Raw genomic sequence first — 18,129 nt, 5'->3', positions numbered from 1 at the left:
AGAGGAAGCAACGTTTCCGAAAAACAAGTCACTACATTTTCAGCTGATGGTGATAATTTCTTCATTGTAGTTGATATTGTAGCAATTTCCACAAGATATTGCTTATCAAAGGACTAACCTCCATGCAAATCACTTTTGTATATAAATGAACTCAGGTCCCTGTAGCATTCAGGTCTCACTCCTCCAAAATGGGCCACCCCTCAAAGAACATTTGATGATGTCAGCTTTCCTAGCTGTCCTGATGAGAGCAAACTCAGATAATTTCATTTCATTTTTGTTAAGAAATGACAAATCAGAAAGTCTGACATGTCTTTGATCCCAGATATTACTGTTACTGAATTGCTACAGCATGGCAAAAAGGCAGTGAAAATACCCAGTGGGATAGCCAAAATTAACCTTCTTTAGTTAAACAGTAGTGGTCTCTCTGTGATATCCAAGACATGAAAAAATCAGGAACGGTGTATCCAAACTGCCTGCTGGCTAAAATATGAAGCCTCACAGGGTTAACACACTAGCTTAGAGAAAAGGGGCTGCTGCCCCAAAGCTTCTTGCAAGATTAGGGCCTTACTGTTTGGTTATTTTTTCCTATAAGCTACCATTCTAGTTTGGGGCAAGGCAGGTACAGCTGAGCTACTAAAATCTCTCTTGAAATAAGTTGGTTTGTGTTGTTGCTGTTGGGTATTTTTGGTAAAAACAAAATTAATATTTAATTTACAGGTTTAGGGATTTTTTTGTGGATTAAAGAACTTTCGCCATAGTGGGCTTTTATCCTGTAATAGTACTGGGGCTTTTTAAAACTTCGAAAAGCAGACATCAATAAATAAATAAAAACACCTTTTTCAATGAAAAATGTCCCCCAGCTCCATAAGCCGCTGTGGGCCTGTCAGCATGTCCTCCATCAGTATCTCCAAAGGATGCTAACGTGGCTTGACCTGCCACGAGCACAAAGAGGAACTGCAGGATCTGCAGTGTGAGTTTCTGATCATATGAGACGTAATTCCCAGGGAGATCTAAAACTGGCATTTGAACGCAGACATTGTGGGAACTACTCCCAGAGCCAGACAGGGGGACAGCTACAGCCAAGGTGACCGCACTGTGCTTGCTTGCCTTTAGGATGTCAGAGGCATTGGGGTTAAATGGTTAACCCACTTGTTAATTGCAACATGTGTTCCTGGACCCAGTATGCTTGTCCTTCCCCCAGAGCTTGTCAGAGAAATTAAAAAACCTTAAGTGGCTTAAGAGAAGGTTATTGCACAAATGAATGCTCTTGGCTCTGTACAAACTGCATGTGGATTGCAAAGGCCATGATTTACAAGTGCAGGAACTTCAGAGTGGGTACCCAGCACGGGTTTGCAGGCACAGCCACCTAAGACACCACACCAGGTCACTGTAGCAGAGTCATTTCACTAGTATGGAAACGAACCAGACTGCTTTGGGGCTGCTCAGCGTGGTCAGAATAACTTTGAATAAAAAGCACCTGCTAAGCAAAATCAAGAGAGATGTACAGGACAGTTTTGGCTGTTACAGTATCAAGATGCTACCTTGTTCCTTGTGAAAAAAATCTGCTGCAAAGACTTTTAGATATTGAGAAATACTGTCTTTGTCACTGGTTTTAAAAATTTTCTGCATATGATATTCATGTTTCACATGGGGTAGAGATATGCTTTGTGCTTGGACAGCCTATCTATCTAAGGCAAAGAATGAACACAAAAAGCAAGGAAATATATTTGCTTTTTGTTCCTCAGCTGTGGTCATCTTTGTGTACAGTCAGGTTATTTGATACTTGGACTGGTGCAGGAAAAGCTTTTTCAGAGTTTATGGTGGGTGAAATTAGCAGAGGGTTGGTGTAAGGCCTTATTAGTCATGATTCACACTGGATTTTTAAGGTCTTTGCCCTGTTTAGACTTACTACTGGTTGCTGGTAAAATGATGAACTTTGCTAAAAGCGTACATAGACAATATGGAGTCATAAACCCAAACAAGCATAGGTTTCAGTAAGGTATCATTTCAAGCAGTGACTTGTAAAATGTGTTTTGTATCCTACCAGCTGAACTTCTCTCAGTGGGAGACTGTAACAGAGACATGTAGAACCAACTAAGTTCACACAGAAGAATCCTGTCTTATTCCCTCATTTTTCCTCCTTTATTTCCACACAAAGCTTACTTTGTAGAAACTCATTCTTGTAATAGTGAGAGTCATAATTTCTTAATGAAATTCCTTGCTTCTGACACACTCCGTAAAAAATAGCAAGCCCTTAAGTAGACATCTGTTTGGAATTTTTGCAGCATTTAATATTTCCCAGAATAGAGCCATAAATTTCTTTCTGCAGTCTTCAGTGTGCTAGCCATTGTAACTTCTCTTTCTTTGGTCAGCCATAGACTTTTGTGTAAGTTACATGGAAAGATCAGAAGCAGGGTCGGGAATGGGAACTACAAATCGGTGTGAATGGGTATATTTCTCAAATTCTACAATACAGAGGACAGCAGAGGTATATAGAAATTTTCTGAAGGGTCTGGCCCCCGGTCACTGTGAGCTGGGAAGAGGATTATAGTTAACTGTTGCAAAGAGAAGGAAATTACCATCCAGGACAAACAGAACAGGAAATACAGGCAGAAGCTGTGGGAAGGAAAAATAAGAGTGAGCTGCTGACTGCAGAGCAGTGTTATTGGAGGTTTGCAACCTGAGAGCTTACAGTGATGTGTATGTTTCCCTGAGATTGCCACAGCGGGAGGTGGTGCAAAGCCTACGAAGTCTGGAAGCCAAACCTAAGAAGGAAAGGTGGGAAACAGCTGTTTTCCTCTGGGATTTGATTAGCCCAGAATAGGCAAACTGAATCAGGGGAACTGGGCCCTCCAGTCACTGAACTGCTGAAAGCCTGGAAGGGAAACCTGAGGCAGAATAGCTGTAGTGTCACATCACGTGGCGATACACTGCAGATCTGCATCCTGCTGAGCTGAACTACTTTTTATCCCTTGGAGAAAGGACTCATTAGCCCTTTTAATTATTTTCCTAACCGCTAGAACTCCAGATGCCATTACGTTATGTAAAATGACAAATGTATTTTTAACTTGTAAGGCATGTGAACTTTAAGCTCTTTCCAGTGATACAAACACAGCACCATTTCAATGCATGACTCATCTTTGCATGTAGGAAAAAACTCAGCATTTCACATCCCTATAACTACACGCTGCGCACCAGCGATGAGTGACAGTTGCTGTGGGAACCGTCGCTTTTAATATTTTAATATCCTGACTGTACATACCAAAACGCAAGGAAATACCGACCGCTTATTTGGCAGATAAGGTCGCCTTTTGTAACAGCACCGGCTATTTCGGCGGCCGCAGCGTCTGAAGGATCACAGCCTGCCCAGTACCGAGCGCTTTGCTCCGCAGCCGTACCCCCACTGTTGCAAACAGGGTGTGGAGTGAAGGGGCAATGCATTCCCCCTTCCTAAAGCGAGCCGGGGGTGGCGGGGGCGGCCGGCGGTGCCCCTGGCCGAGCCGAGCCGTGCCGTGCCGTGCCGTGCCGGCCCCGCCACCGCGCGGGCGCGCTGCCGCACAAGCTCGGAGCCGCCGAGGCAGCTTCGCCCCCGCCTTCGTGTTCCCCCCCAGCAGGGCCATTTCATCCCAATAGCTAACTAACGTGGCCGATGCCTGGCAAACACCACCCTGTGCAGGGGCTGTTCCCCACCTTCCACGGGGAACCTGCCGCCGGGCACCGCCCGCCCTGCGGGGGTGGTGCGGGGGGGCGGGGAATGAGGCAGCTCCGGCCTCCCGCTCCCCCCTCAGCCCGCGCGGGGCCCGGCCCGACCGCGGGGGAACCTGCAGGTTCCCCCGGGGTCGGGGCGGTTCGGGCCCCGCCGGCGGCGGCCTCCCCTCAGCGCTGGCTGGGGGGAGGCGGCGCGCACCTGCCCAGGGCGTCGGGGCGGGCCCAGGCAGACCCCGCCTTCCGGGACTCCGCACCGGGAAGCCTCGGCTGGGGCCGCGCTGAGCCGCCACGGGCAGGTAACCGTCTTCCGGTGGGGCCCAGCGGTGGAGCCCCCTCCTCCTTCCACCTCCGCCGTTAATACCCCGGCGGTTCCCCGTCGCCGCTAACCCCCGCTGCGTGCCATGGGGCCTGCCTCACCTTGCTTCATCTCACCTCAGGGTTTTCCCGCCCTCCGCCCCGCAGTGTGAGGGGCAGAGGGAGCGGCCCCGCCGCCGGTCGGCGCTGAGGGAGCCGCTCCTTCGCCCGGGGCGCCTGTGTGAGGGCCAGGCCTCGGGCCCGGCAGCTCCCCTGCGTGAGGAACGGTCTGCAGCCTCCCTGGGGGGCTTTGCCTGCTCGTGGTTCAGCCGTGTTAAGGGGGGGGGGGGGCTTGGAGGCCCTAGGACTGGGACCTCCCCCGGGGCCGCACTCCTGAAAGGCCCGGGGCTCTCTGGTGCCCAGCAGCGTCAGGCAGCCCCTCAGCTTTGGGAGCCACGCTGTTGCATCTCCGTGTACCCATGTTTTTGGGTGGTTTGATGGTCCCCGAAGTAATCAGACATGCCCCTTGCTCTGTGGACCGGGACAATTCAGTAAATGCTGGCCAGCATCAGGTTTGATGCCTGCCCAGGGGTTTAATCCAGGTATTTGTGGTTCACTTGCGTAACTTGGAATATTGGGATGAGGTGGGGGACAGTTGTGGAGATCTCTACGTAAAACATTGAGGCAACAGGTTGTTGATGCAGGTTTGTAAGCTCCCTGAAGCAGAAGCTACCTCTGTTCAGTTGTACAGAGCTTAGCTGAGTAAGACTTCACTCCAAAACTCAGCACAAGCACTTGTTGCAGTAAAAGCAGTAATTTATAACTGCAGACTGATAGATAGTATATATTGGAACTGGGGTGACTGGTCTGTAAAGCTAAATTAAATGTACTTTCCTGTGCTGAACCTCCACTTTTGGTCTCTCTAGTGCCTGATCATCTTGTTAAGAAAGGAAGAGAGAGAAGTGGTCAGGTGAGAGAACAGTTAGCTGATGTTAATTATTAATATTCATTTACATTTTTACTCAGGACTAAATGGCGAGCAAATGGACTGTTTGATGCACAGGGCTTGATTGCCTAAGAAGAGGGACTCGGCCGAGTGTACCCCACAGGGAATCTGCTGGGTATCTCTGTCATCTCAGACTCTTCCTTGATATGGAACAAAGTGAAGGTGAACAGGAATCCCAGCCAGAAAGTCACGTGGATAGCAAGAGCAGCGTGAAATCCTTGCCTGGGGGACCAGCCCATGTCAAACTAGAGATAAAAAAACACGCAGTTACGGATGACTACAAACTCTCCAAACGGGTGCTAGGGTTAGGAGTCAATGGCAAAGTACTGGAGTGTTTCAACAAGGAGACGGGCCAGAAATGTGCTTTGAAGGTATGTAGGCTTTTTCTTTTTTTCTTTATTTATGGTTTGGAGGCCAGAGTTCACTTCAAAAGCCCTGTGAAAGCTACTTGTTCTGCTGCTTACATTTCACAAAGGGTGCTGCTTAAAGAATTTTAATATGTGGAGCTGTTTTCTGTTACTTACAACACTGTAGTCCAAACTTGAGTCTTTTCCAGAATATTCTGTGTGAGTTTTCAGATGAATGTTATCAGCTGTAAAATTCACATGTTCATATTTAAAAGACAAAAAATAGGAGAGAGAACAGTGTCTTAGTGTGTTCTGTGATTTTGAATGAACATATTATGCAGTACTTGGGAAGGAAACTATTTTGGATCTTGTGCAATTAAATAGGCCTAAACTGGGAAGTTTTTGAGTGTTCATTGGTCTTCAGGCTTTCTTCCCTTTGAAGAGTTTTCTTAAGGGGTATTCCTAGTTGTTTACTCACTTATTCTCCTGTTTATTCTTGCAATCCATTTAAAGAAGGGTATTAGCTGGGAAAGCACTGATTACACCAGTATAGCAAGTAGGTTTAGTAGATATTTATGGTGATAAGTACCACTTAAATAAATGGAGCAATAACCATTCATTAAGAGAACATAAAGCTTACCTGCCTTTTGCTCTGCAGCTTTTAAACTTGAAGATTTCCCTGATGCTTTTAAACCACACTGTCAGAAAAAAGCACCTCAAATGAGAACAAGGATGGTTCTGTATAGCAAGATGGAAAACCAGCTGAAGTAATTGTCATGAGAATTACTTAAGAGTGTTACTGAGTCCTTGCTGGTGTTAATCTTACTAGCTGGGATGTCTAGAAGGCTTGCAGGTACCCTTCCTTTTCTTAAACCTCACGCTCCATGTTTGCTAACAGCAGGACAAATCTGCTAGTGGTCAGCTGGAGGGCTTGCCAAGGTCTGGGTATGGTGTTACCTTCACTGAGCTGGAACTGCTGTCCCCAGCAAAGCCTTTGCACTTTGACAGAGCAAACTGGAAACATCTGGTAGCCTTGTGTATTGAAAAGATTTTTAATAGAGGAACTAGAAAAGCTTATAATACAATAACATGCTGATTAATTCACATGTTTCCAACACACTCATTTTCATTATCACACTGTTTTTTTGTATTAGCTTCATGTAGCTGACTCACAGAAGTTGTATCATGGGGAAAGTGGAGGTTTTGGCAAACAGACTGGAAGTACTGGGGTTTTGCGCCTGCATAGGGGAGTGTCAGGTTTTTACAGCTCTGAGGTGATCCATTAATTAGAACCTTCTGAAGGGCTATCAACATTAATTTCTATACTTAGCATATTGAAATGAAGGATAATAGTTAATACTGAAACTGTTTGCTGTTTCTGAAGAGTTCAGAGGCTTTGTTCCTGATTGTAGACCATTCATACTTCAAAGGTTTTGCAGTCATAAGGGCTGGAAGCATTTTAAAATAAAGTTGCCATTCCAGAGCACGGTCCAGTGGCAACAAGTGTGTTCCACAGAAAATTCTGTAGCTCTGGAATCAAATTGGACAAACATTCCTATGGATAATATTAGCATCTGTAAACTATATTTTTTAAATTCAGTGCTCAGAGTTGTGGAGGGGGAAAAGAGAAGTAAAGTTGCTGTGCCCTGACAATGTGCTCTGCCTGATGGGGAGGATAAATCTATAGTAGATCCTTGTAATACCAGTGTCTGTTCAGCAGTCATTGAATTGGTTGATTTTTTTCAGAACTTTTAAAATATATTAAGGACAAAAGTACCGCCCCATCCCCCCTTCCCAAAATGGCGGTTTGTCAGTTACGACTAATATATCACTGAAATTGTTATATATGTGTTTTTTATGTTCCCCAGCCCCCACCCCACCAGCTGTGGAATAGGTGCACTTTTCTTCTGAAAGGGACAGATATATTAAGATGTTCGAGTTCTTTAGGGAGTTTAAATGGCAGATAATAGTTTGCTGCTTGCGTGTATGTATTTCTCATCGTTATGAGTTTAAGTGCTGAATAAAAAGTTAAATATGCAATTAAGTAAAACTGCCAGCAGCCCAGAGAGAATCCACTGTTCTCTCCAAATATGGTCTAATGAGAAGATAACCCAACAAGGAGAGATAAAAGCTGAGCTTAGTTAATTGGCAAGAATGGAAAGATATTTTTTTTTCTGAGCCCTGAAGATATTTGCAAGGATGAAGATATTCAGAGGAAGCTTTTCCATTGTTTCTTATGAAACCTGAACTGGGCCACGCAAGTCTCCAGTCCTGCTCCAGATGAGACTTCAGAGCAAACCATCCAGTCAAAACAGTTATGGAAAAGGGACAAGAAACTTGAGGAAAAAAATGTTCAGAAACAGCTTCGGTGCATAATTCTCTGCGTAGGGACAATAGGGCCTTGACTTTTCAGCCTTGCCACTGCTTATTCTTCCTAGGTGTGATGGCAAGCTTATCATTCACTTACAGGAATAGAAAGTGGAGGCTGATGAAGATGTCACAGAAGAAAAACCCCTACTGGTCTGACAGGTAAAGAGAAATGTAAAGATTGAATTGCAAGTTGAACAGGAAAAAAGGGATGCTGGATGGATATCTTTTTTTTTTTCTTTTTTTTTTTTCCCCTGGAGGTTGCTTGTGCAGTATCCATTGAGATCTATGTATATTTGTGGACAAATACCTCAGGTGTGAGTGTGCTCACTGTAACCTACTCCTGGCAAAGGAAAAACATCACTCCTGCTGCTGAAGATAAAGCATAATAGTCTATTCCCCTTCACACCAAACTTGCCCATTAAAGCAGCTTCTGACTTGGCAGATGGCGCTGCTTTCTGCCTGCAGGTTTTCTTTTATATGGGAACAAAGCCAGCACAGCCAGGGTCTGGATAGAAATTACTCAGTTGAAGGAATTTTAACTGAGGTACTCAAGAGAAAAGGGCTCCAACAAGCAGAAACATTCATCCCTGGAGCCACATGTCAGTCAAGTACTACATACTGTATTTGGGAGGTCCCTGTTGACATCTTCAGTCTACGTCCATAATGGGAACTAGTTAGGATTTCACTCATCATTTTGGAGTCGGAAAACACCAGACATCCTCTCAGAGATGCTGCAGGGCTTTGGTTATTTTCGTAAAGTATTATGTGGCTTAGTTTGCTCTTGCTTGGCATTGTGATTTGCTACACACTTTTACAATGTGCTGTCAGCTTTGTTTCTGTTAGATTGAAATGCCACATGCATTGCTGTCCTGCTCCAGAAAATCTCATCTGGTTACTCACTTAGATACATAATGGCATTTTGGCTGAACAGCACTGTTCCCAAATAGTGAGAATGCAGGGATTTAGAAAAGTAGAAGCATAAACAAAAGTGCTGTGCAGGACTATGGCCTTCTAGAAGGCAACTATGGTTTAGTCTCTCTCTCCCTTACAAATATAAAACCTTCTCAGATCTCTTTCTGTAGTTGGTCCAGAAATAGCAGTCAAGTGAAGTCTAGTCACTCTTCTATTTTTATCTCTTCTTTGCCAGCCTGCCCCCTTCTGTTCACTTTACCTTGCGGGGCTAAAACTTAACCTCCTCTCATTTAACACTGTCATCAGCCTGAGTGTTCTCCGCTGTTTTTCACACTCCTCCCTGTTTTTAGGGAGGGGAGGAGACTGATATAGCTGACTACCTGTGAGGATAAATGTGAACTCTTGGGATTTGCCTTCCATTAAAAAAATCCCCAGCCTACATTGTTCTTTCTTTTTCGCTCACTACTTTTTCTTTTTTGGGGGGGCACAAATTCCTGCTAAACGGTGTCAAAATAATATTTCAATGCATTTGATGACCTACTTAATTTTTGTGAAAGATGGTAGAAAGGGCTCAGACAGAGTTGGGATTAAGAAAAGAGAGTTTTAGAGTGTTCTTCTGGGGTATTGGGATTCTCTGCATCTGCAGCTTCAGGATTTTGGTGGATGTTTCAGGCTGTAAAAACAGTGCTACATGTCGTTGGCATACTATTCACTTTTCAGTAAACAGATGTTGCTTCTTTCCAGGAGAAGAAAAGGAAGGAAAATTTAGGCATAGCAGCAAAAAAAGACCCTTGGAACTTCAAGGAAAACAAAGTACATAGGTTATGAGTGTACTGGTACTTTTGGTATGAAAGCTCTCCTGAAAAACAGTATGGCAGTGGGTAAAGTGCTTCTCCTCTGCAGTGCTGTGCGTGTGCTGTATACTGCAGCTGCCTTCCAGTCATCTGAGACCTCTGGGTTAAGGCGGGGTATATATGAATGGACCTGCTAGCTCACAGAATAATTTAGATTGCAAAAGGCTTTTAAGATCATAGAGTCCAACCGTTAACCTAATACTGCCAAGTCCACCCCTAACTGTGTCCCTAAGTGCCACATCTACACATAGATCTTGTTCTCTGGAATAAAGAGTGAGATAAGCCATGGCCTGCCTCATGGAAAATGTCCTTTGCTGCTAAGTGCCAACAATGCAGTGTATGCAACTTGCTGATTTGAAGACGAATAAGTGAAGCCCAAATGTTAAATAAAGCAAAAAGCAAACACAAAAATTAACAGGCTCCTTGCTTAGATTTAAGGAATGTTTCGTGGATCTTGGAAACCATGCATTGGACAAACTATATAGAGAATGTTAAGTGGAGTCACTGTGGAGAAAGATAGTCATTCTGCAACACCTTAATTTCCTTTAGTCTTGAGCTATGTTTCTGTCTCTCATTCAATTTTAATGTTTCTGATTATGTTAAATAATACTGTATCACGTAAGCTAATTGCTGGGTAGTCTGTTTTCAGTTAGTATACCGTGAAGTTGGGTCATGATTGCTCACAAACAGGAGACTGTAGAGTCCAAAGTATTTGTTTTGCAAGTTATCTAAATAGCTGGTACTTGTAAAATACCCTGTTTATTGCCTGAAATAAGATTATGATCAAGGAAAAGAATGTAGCAGTGGAGAAGGCAATGCATACAGTGAAAGTGAAGGTCTGATGATTGATTGTGGAATAGGAAATATTAACTATCTTCTTACGTGCTGTACGTTGGATTTTTAGAAGACAAGAAAATTATGCCAGGTTAGGAATTAAACATTTCAGCGTTTTTAGAATGTTATTTAGAAAATAATGTTTTAGAAAAATAACATTATACTAAGCCAGAACTGTGGTGGGAATTCAGGGGAACCAAGTGTTGGTTGGGTTTTGTGCAGAATGAAGGAGCTCTTGCTTTACAGGAGCAGTTGTATGTTTCTTGAGGAAACTGGCACTTTTATTCTGTAGTTCACTCTTACCTACCATGTTTCCTGCAGCCTATTTATACTGGTTTATCTCATGCTACAGGAAATTCAGTATCAGTACCACAGCTGAGTATGAGTAATAAACTTCAGGAGCTGTGTGTTGTAGATCAAAGCCAGATACAGTGTAGAATGAATGTGAGTTCAAAAAAGTTCTACTTAAATGGCAGCCCCCAGTGTATGGAGGAGTACCTAAAATACAGATAGCATAGGTCCTTGAATTTTATCCTTCAGTGCCAATCTTGGTAAGTATTACGTAAATATGCATAAAATACCTAAAATAACTTTCAGTTGATTAAAAAGTGGGTCATTTCTACTGCTACAAGAATTGTTTTTAAACCAGTGAGTCATTCAAGACCTGAGTCTTTGAGCACTTGGTGCCATTCTGGCCCAAATATGTACATTCTGGAGTGTCAGTTGGACTAGTTAATTTAAAAAGGTGGATTTTATCAATTTACTTAAAATCTGACGTTATTGACTGGTTTTGTCATTATTTTAAATACAGCAAATAATTAAAAAACCAAAACAAAACAGGGCTTGGTCTGAAATAATAGAACCATGTGTAGTAAATTCTTACTAGGTTCAATGGCAGTTCATTAAGCCTAAAAAGTGCAAACAGAAAGGCAAATGCTGTGAACCATTAGGTCATCTTGAAAAAAACAAAACTATACTTTGCAGTTTCTGTGCTTTTTTTCTAGTGTGCTAGCAAGCTGGCACAAGTTATACCCTGACTTCTGGGTACCAGCAAAGCTTGGGAAGATCAAGGTGTGTTCCCCTGCCATCACCCAGGTTCCAAGATCTGAGGAAGTATTATAGATACGTATCTTATTTCAATTGCGAGGAAGGTGCTTAAAGAGAGAGCACGTGTGTGTACTGGTCAGACACAACTGGTCACTTGATGCCCCCTTTGGACTGGAAGACCCTTCTGTCTCCCCTCCTCCCTTTAGAGTCTAAAACTTCCTATTCCATTTAACTGAAGTAAAACCTCACTGATTCATGGTAGCTGGGAGTCTCATTACAGATAACTGGATTTTGCAAATCAGCTTTGGTGCAAGGGAACAGTAAGCAAGAATTTTAAAGTTCATTTACAAGACAAGTGTACTTCAACCTCATTTACTTACAGTAATACAATCTACAGAGATGCCCAGACTGGAAAAACCTGATAGCATCTAATTTGGGAAGATCAGGGCCACACCTGAATATCACAGCTCACATGCATCATTTTTTCCTTAGTATATTTTTTTCTGTGTATGGTAGCAGCCTGGTCTGCAAATAAATGACTTCTCATGATAGCTTGCTGCCAGTTAAGTCTCAACAGAAAAAAGAGATTATCTTCATGTTGTTATAAATTCATGGGAAACACGAAGAAGGAGCATGTCACTCTTGCTGGGAGCAAAAGCCAGTGTGCTTTTGAGAAACTTAATATACTAGTCTCTTGCATATAAAGACTGTTTTGTGTTAATCTTAACTGTATACAGTCATTATTAAAAAAAAAGATACAATTGTTGATTTATTTACACAATCATATGCAACATTTTGCATCCCTAAATGTTTTTGCAGTTACTATTTGCCTGACTGAAAAAGTTGCCATTTCTCCTGTGAAGTGTGTATGTTTCCTGGTTATGGAATTTTTCAATGTTAAGTGTGTCTTTAGAATGCCAGACTTCAGGATCATGTGTGATATTCTAGTAGTAACAGTATAGCTGTCTGCATAGCTATCCTCATTTCTTTGGGTACAGTGGAGTTGTCTGAACTGTTTGCATTGTGGCTCTTACACTGTAGGAAGATGTGGCGACATTCATGAAAAGGAAAGTGCAGAGATGGGGCCAGTGTTGGAGGTGGAGAGTAGATGACCTGTTTACTTAATTGGAAAACCGTGAGAACTTCTTTCCATCAGCACCAGTGAAAGCTGGTGGTGTGGTCTGTCTGGATTAGTGTATAAACTGTGTGGATTGTGGTATTTTACACAGACTTCCTAAGTACTTAAGATGATTCAAAGCTCTGTAAATGAGATTAAGCTATAACGCTCCAGCATTTTAATACATCAGAGTGAAGGGGAAGAGAATTCTTGCTCAGCATGTAAATCACGCATGGTCTTCTAGTTCCTGAATCTTTGTAATGTATGGCATTTTGCATCGAAGCTTTCATGGCCTGTTTTAAGAGAAAAAGCAAATATTTATGTAAAATTGGTTTTTCATCCAGAAAAGTTTGCTTGCTGAACTTAAACCCAAACAAACTACCCCAAATGTGCCATTTTTACAAGACATTTCAGATGGCTAAGGAGCCAGTCTTACTAAAGTTGCACTGTTCACAGATCTTAAAGTCTTGCCAGTTGAAACTCTGGCTCTTCCCATGGGTTTTTTCCCCAGGATTTTTTTTTTTTTTCTTGAATACTCTCTTAAGTATGCTGGCATTCCAAGTAACAGGCCCTAAGGCAGCTCCTGGGGTCTGTGTCAGCTAGGGCTGAGGACAAATTTATTAAGCCCATTGTAAGGGGGGAGCTCAGAAAACCTTTCTTATTTGGTTTTTTGGACAGCACTTCTGAAATATATAAACTCTTAGGAAATGGCAGGATGTGGAGTGACTCATGCTCTTCATCCACTGAACTTTCCTGTGTGGTGAAATTTTGGCTGAGGTGCATAGTTTGCCTAGGTGTGAATCAGCTGTAAGCCTGATGAAAGCACTTGACTAGTGATTTGTAGCTGCCATTGGTTTCTGTTACACTGTGGAGTGGATTTGGTTTTTATTTTTGTTTTCAAAGGAGAAGAGTTGAAAACTGGATAGGGAGCAGCCGCCTTGTGCATCTGGTTCTGCGTGGGACTCCTGTGTATTCCTTAGCACCACATCTACCATATATTTCAGGGATGATGAGTCCTTAAAATTCCATTTGCAGTGCCACAAGGCCTGGTGTTTGGTACTGCTATAGCTGCTAGTGTTCTTCCTGCTTGTAATTGTAATGGTGAGAAATACTACTGTTCACTTGCTTCATTTTTAACGAAAAATGTATTTATTAGTTTTCTTGTAAAGGATTAATTTCTCTTGGGGCCTTATTCCATTTTCCCACATGTTGCTTTTAGTCAATGTGGCTTTGTCAAAAGCAGTCTGGTTTCCACAGCAACCGAGCTGTTAACACCAAAGATGTCAGCGCTTGAAGGTAGGGAGGGGAGGAGGCTGCATTTTCTGGCTCAGCTGCCTTGCCGCGGTAGAGGCCCTTGCTGCAGCCATGCTACAGTACAACATCTCCATTGTCTTTGTGAAGAGTAAAAGCCTTTCATTTTGTTCTACTCTTCCCTTTCCAATCAATTTACAGTCAAAATTCGACACTTGGGAGGGTGACGGGGCTTGATGGTTCCTTGATCCTTAGAAGCTTCCTGTTCTTTCAAGCCCTCTGTTCTGAAGGGCACTGCTCTGTCCTCTGCTTTTTAAATAGTTTTTCTTTCTTTGAAGAAAATAGTACTTGCATACATGCAAAACCTGTAGCAGTGAGTAGAGCACTATTCTTTCTGACCCATATTCAATGTCTGCTTATGAATGATAACATGAAAAATGATCAGTCCTTTTACCTTGCCCAGTAATGTGAACCCTGCTCCAATTAAACCTGCTCAGATGGATTTTCTGAGGAACCCATCCCCTTAGGGTGGGAACTAAGCCTCACTCCTATTGACCTTGGAAAATTGCATTGTTAAAAAGTATTTTCTAATACGTAGTTAACCTGTGAAATTCATTGCCTCAGGAGCTGAGTGGTAGTGATGCTGTGAAGATCTGGAGAGAAAAAGCAGTGCTCTTCTGACTATTGCAAATGCAAAGGAAAACCCCCATTGTTTCAATATACTGTACAAATCTAGCTGTGGTTTTCTAGATCGTGTTATTACAATTTATAATTACAAGACTGTCAGGATAAGTAATGAAACTTAGAGCATCAGAAGGCACCTTATTGTGTCTCTTGTGTAAATTGTATTGGTGCTGCAGGTGTAAAATACCCTCCATAGGGAGGTGGAACTTCCATCTTAGCTTCATGGACGGCTGTAGCTCTGGGTAATGTCTGTCACTTGCATAATAGTTTCATGTCAGGGTGTGTCTTCCTGGGTGAGTTGTTCTTGTCTAAATTAGAGTATAAACATAAAGTGAAATGGATTTTTCATAAGGGCTATTCATACTTAGTTGGTTTTTTTTATTCTTTTTTTCGTCTTATGAAGGGCAGGACAGGAAGGCACTTCATAAGACCTGGCTCATGGAAGTGCAAAGAGTGTAATGTTGGTGAAATTTCTTTTTTGGCACATTCTACTGCTTATTTTCACCTTTAATAGAAATTATGGTAAAAAGCAACTGCTGAAGACAGTTAAAACTAGAAGCTGAAACTTTAGAGAAATGGGAAGTTCATGCTTTCAGCTGGCTCAAATACATAATGAAATCATGGACCCAAGTGCACGCACAGTTTTAATTCAATCTTTTGGATGCCTATTAATGACTTCTAAAGACTAAATTTTGTATCTGCAACTTAGAATAGAATTGCAGCCCACTTTTGATAGCTGGTTGTATTCTTATTGTTTATTTCTGTCACTTTCTTAACAAGTATCTGGTTCTGCATTGGAGTTTGTGGTATGCAAGTCATTCTTACAAAGGGCAAAATCTCTGGATAGCTGTCTTGTCTACCAGAATTAGGTGTTTTGCCAGGTTTATTACATTTAGTTAGGTGGTTGATATTCTTTATGTTTGGAAACGTACAAAGTAGCATCTCAAAGGATTTCTGGCACCAGAGTGCAAGGAAGCAGGCTGACAAAGTGAGAGTGGTAGATGAGGAAAGGTCAATTAATTTAGAAACAGTCTCAGTTCCTGTGGATTAGTATCAAGTGGAATTTTCCTCCAGTCTCAGCTCTGTAATAACTTCTTCCTGTTGCTGAGACGCTGTGATTAAAGGCCTCGTGAAAGCAGAGGGAGTGTGAGAGTGACTTGCAGTTCCAGTTGCGTTTAAGAAACCGTGATTGCCAGGTGCCTCTGTTTTGGCAGGCAAGTGTGACTTAACTTGGGCTGGGCCTATATGCCTGTGTTATCATTGAAAAATGGGAAGTGACACTCAAGATCTACAAAAACTAATCTCTTACTGCAGTACGGAGGAGGAGAAAACAGTGATATGCATTATTGGTAAAAGACTTTATACAAGAGCAATTAATTCTGAGTCTTTCCCACCTCTCTGCTGTCTGAATCACTGTTGTGGGGGTGTGAGGGAGGGTGAATGCAGTGTTGTGTGTTAGTGCACAACAGCTAAGTCTCACAGGGGAAGTACGGAGAAAGTTCTCACAAGTGTTGGTTCAATAAAACATCCAACACAGCATTAATAATTTTTTGTTAAATCAAAATACTCCAGGCTGGTTCTTGGTATCAGTGACAGTCTTGATTTTTGGCAATATGAGTTAATAACTCTGTAAGACAGTTTAAAGACTAAAGCAGGAGTTTGCCAGCATTCTACAAGCAAAGGAGCATGTTTCACAGGAGGGCAGTTTTGGAGGAGAATGGTTGAGCTTGGAGCCTGGATACAGTCAGTGTGAGAAAGGTATGTGTGGCAGTCCTCTAAGGACAGGATGGAAAGGATCCATGCTACTGCTGAATGTGGAGTTTCTTACATGTCATCTTTCCCATCTATCCCAAGCATCAAAGGTCATGAGGAGATTTGTATTCTCAGGTTTTGTTTATGTAAACCTTCTAAATGTGAACACCTGAGCCCACTCACTGTGCTATGACTGTGTTAAGTGCTGAACAATCATTTTCTAACACAAGTTGTGCTTGTTCCAGATGAGATTTCTTCATCTTTGTTTTTTTGAGAATGCTCTGACTCAGCAGACCAAAGTGGTCATTTCTGTCTTTTAAAATTCATCTACAGACCTGCATTTGAGCAAGTTAAAATAGGGATGACTTGGTAGGGGAAGGTATTGTTAATATCACTGCTAGTCATCAACTTCTCATGTGCACAACATACTACCTACATCACTGAGGAATATTGCACTGTTTTATATTAAAAATGAATAACATTAATGTGTTCCATCTTCATTTGATTTCCTGCTGTGAAAGGGATTACCAGTAGACAACTGCATGACATTACTCCTTTATATGCACAAGTGCATTAAATGCTCTTTGGTTGAGATTAGTGCTGTTAATATATTATTAATATGAATCAAGGTCCTGTTTTATGATTGCTTCGTATTACCCAAAGGTTCCTCACCTTCTCTGAAGGATGGTATCTTTCAAAGCGCCCTAGTACATCAGAGTTTTTTTTTATAAGAGTTCACCAGAGTAGAGCTGCCTCAATTTCAACTACTTAATTTGAAATGATTCAAAGGAGGGATGTCTTTTCAAATGTGCTGACCCTACTGAGAAATCAGGTTGCATTGAGTTGTCTTAAGATGTCTGTTCAAGCCTTCAAATAATACTTAAACATTAATTAAAAAATAAATTAACTGTAATCAAGATAATTTACACTTCCAAACTACATTTGATCTAAATCTGCAAATTATTCATACCTTATACCTTATACCTTTGGACTGTAGTCAATTTTTAGATTCCTATGCACATTTTGTTGCATGATCGTGCAGAAATCTGGGCTGATGTTTTGCATTTCAGCTTGCATCTGCATAGAGTGATTGGTGTCCCTGGTACAAAACTCATGGAAATTTTACTCTTTTCTATTCGCTTTTAAAAAATGAGTTAATTACATTTATAAAGCATTTTCCTAAACAAATAATAGACTCCTATGTGGATTTTGACCTATATGTTAGTGTGTATTGGTCACTAATTACTGCCACTGAGACATCAGGACCAGTGATCTCTTTTTCCAGTTTCCTACGACTGATTACCATCAATGGTTTGTAGCTGACTGCTTGTTTTGTAGGAGATATTTCTAGGGAGTCCAAAATCAGTGTTCCTGGGACTGCTGACATCCCCCTCCATGCCTGGGAGAACTTAATCTGCAAATACTCATTGTTTTGTGCTTTCACTCAGTTTATTCCATGCTTTTAAACTTTTTTCTTCAGTGCAATCAGGGCAGAAATTGATTCCCTTCTCTTCCACCCCCAACTTTTTCTGCTATTCATCCTCTGGAAGGATTAAATTTTAACTGCTAAATGTCAGTAAATGTCAATTTTTCCTTCCACCTCAAAACTTCCATTTTATTATTAAAAATTATAGGAGGGGAAAGTAATCTGTGAGACATCACTCTTTGCAGTTTACCCCTTTTTCTTCTCTCAGATCCATTTAACATTGAATAAATAGAAACTGTACTTCCAAAGTATGATTAAATTTGCTGTTAATCTTTTTCCAAACTATTACATTTGGAGTTTTCAGTACCTAATAAGGCATACATTAAAGAAGAAAAAAGTAAATTTGCTTTAAAAATAAAACTAGCATTTGCATTTGAACTTTTTCTGAGGCCAGGTAAAAGTGTATTATCTCTCCACTCAGCTTTTTCTTTACAGATGATATGTTCCCGAACTAGTTACTTTTTAAT

General features: G+C 41.8%; 1 protein-coding gene across 4 annotated transcripts in view; it reads left to right on the top strand.

The window, feature by feature from the left end:
- The first annotated feature begins 3,777 nt into the window (after nucleotides 1-3,777).
- The window catches only part of MAPKAPK3 (MAPK activated protein kinase 3), a 50,582-nt gene continuing 36,230 nt past the window's right edge, over nucleotides 3,778-18,129 (top strand). Inside the window, exons 1-2 of one of the 4 annotated variants that reach the window (XR_008821405.1) lie at nucleotides 3,778-4,004; nucleotides 5,029-5,379. Coding sequence is in view for 3 of the 4 variants with exons in the window: in XM_056335613.1 (XP_056191588.1) it covers nucleotides 5,155-5,379 (225 nt within the window). In the remaining variant the exon portion in view is untranslated. The remainder of the gene's footprint in view (nucleotides 4,005-5,028; nucleotides 5,380-18,129) is intronic. The other 3 variants (XM_056335613.1, XM_056335611.1, XM_056335612.1) reach the window with 3 other exon arrangements.

This window comes from Falco biarmicus, chromosome 4 (assembly GCF_023638135.1).
Source record: "Falco biarmicus isolate bFalBia1 chromosome 4, bFalBia1.pri, whole genome shotgun sequence".
Classification (NCBI taxonomy): domain Eukaryota; kingdom Metazoa; phylum Chordata; class Aves; order Falconiformes; family Falconidae; genus Falco; species Falco biarmicus.
Note: the sequence above shows the minus strand (reverse complement) of the source record. Positions and strands in the feature narration are given on the sequence as shown.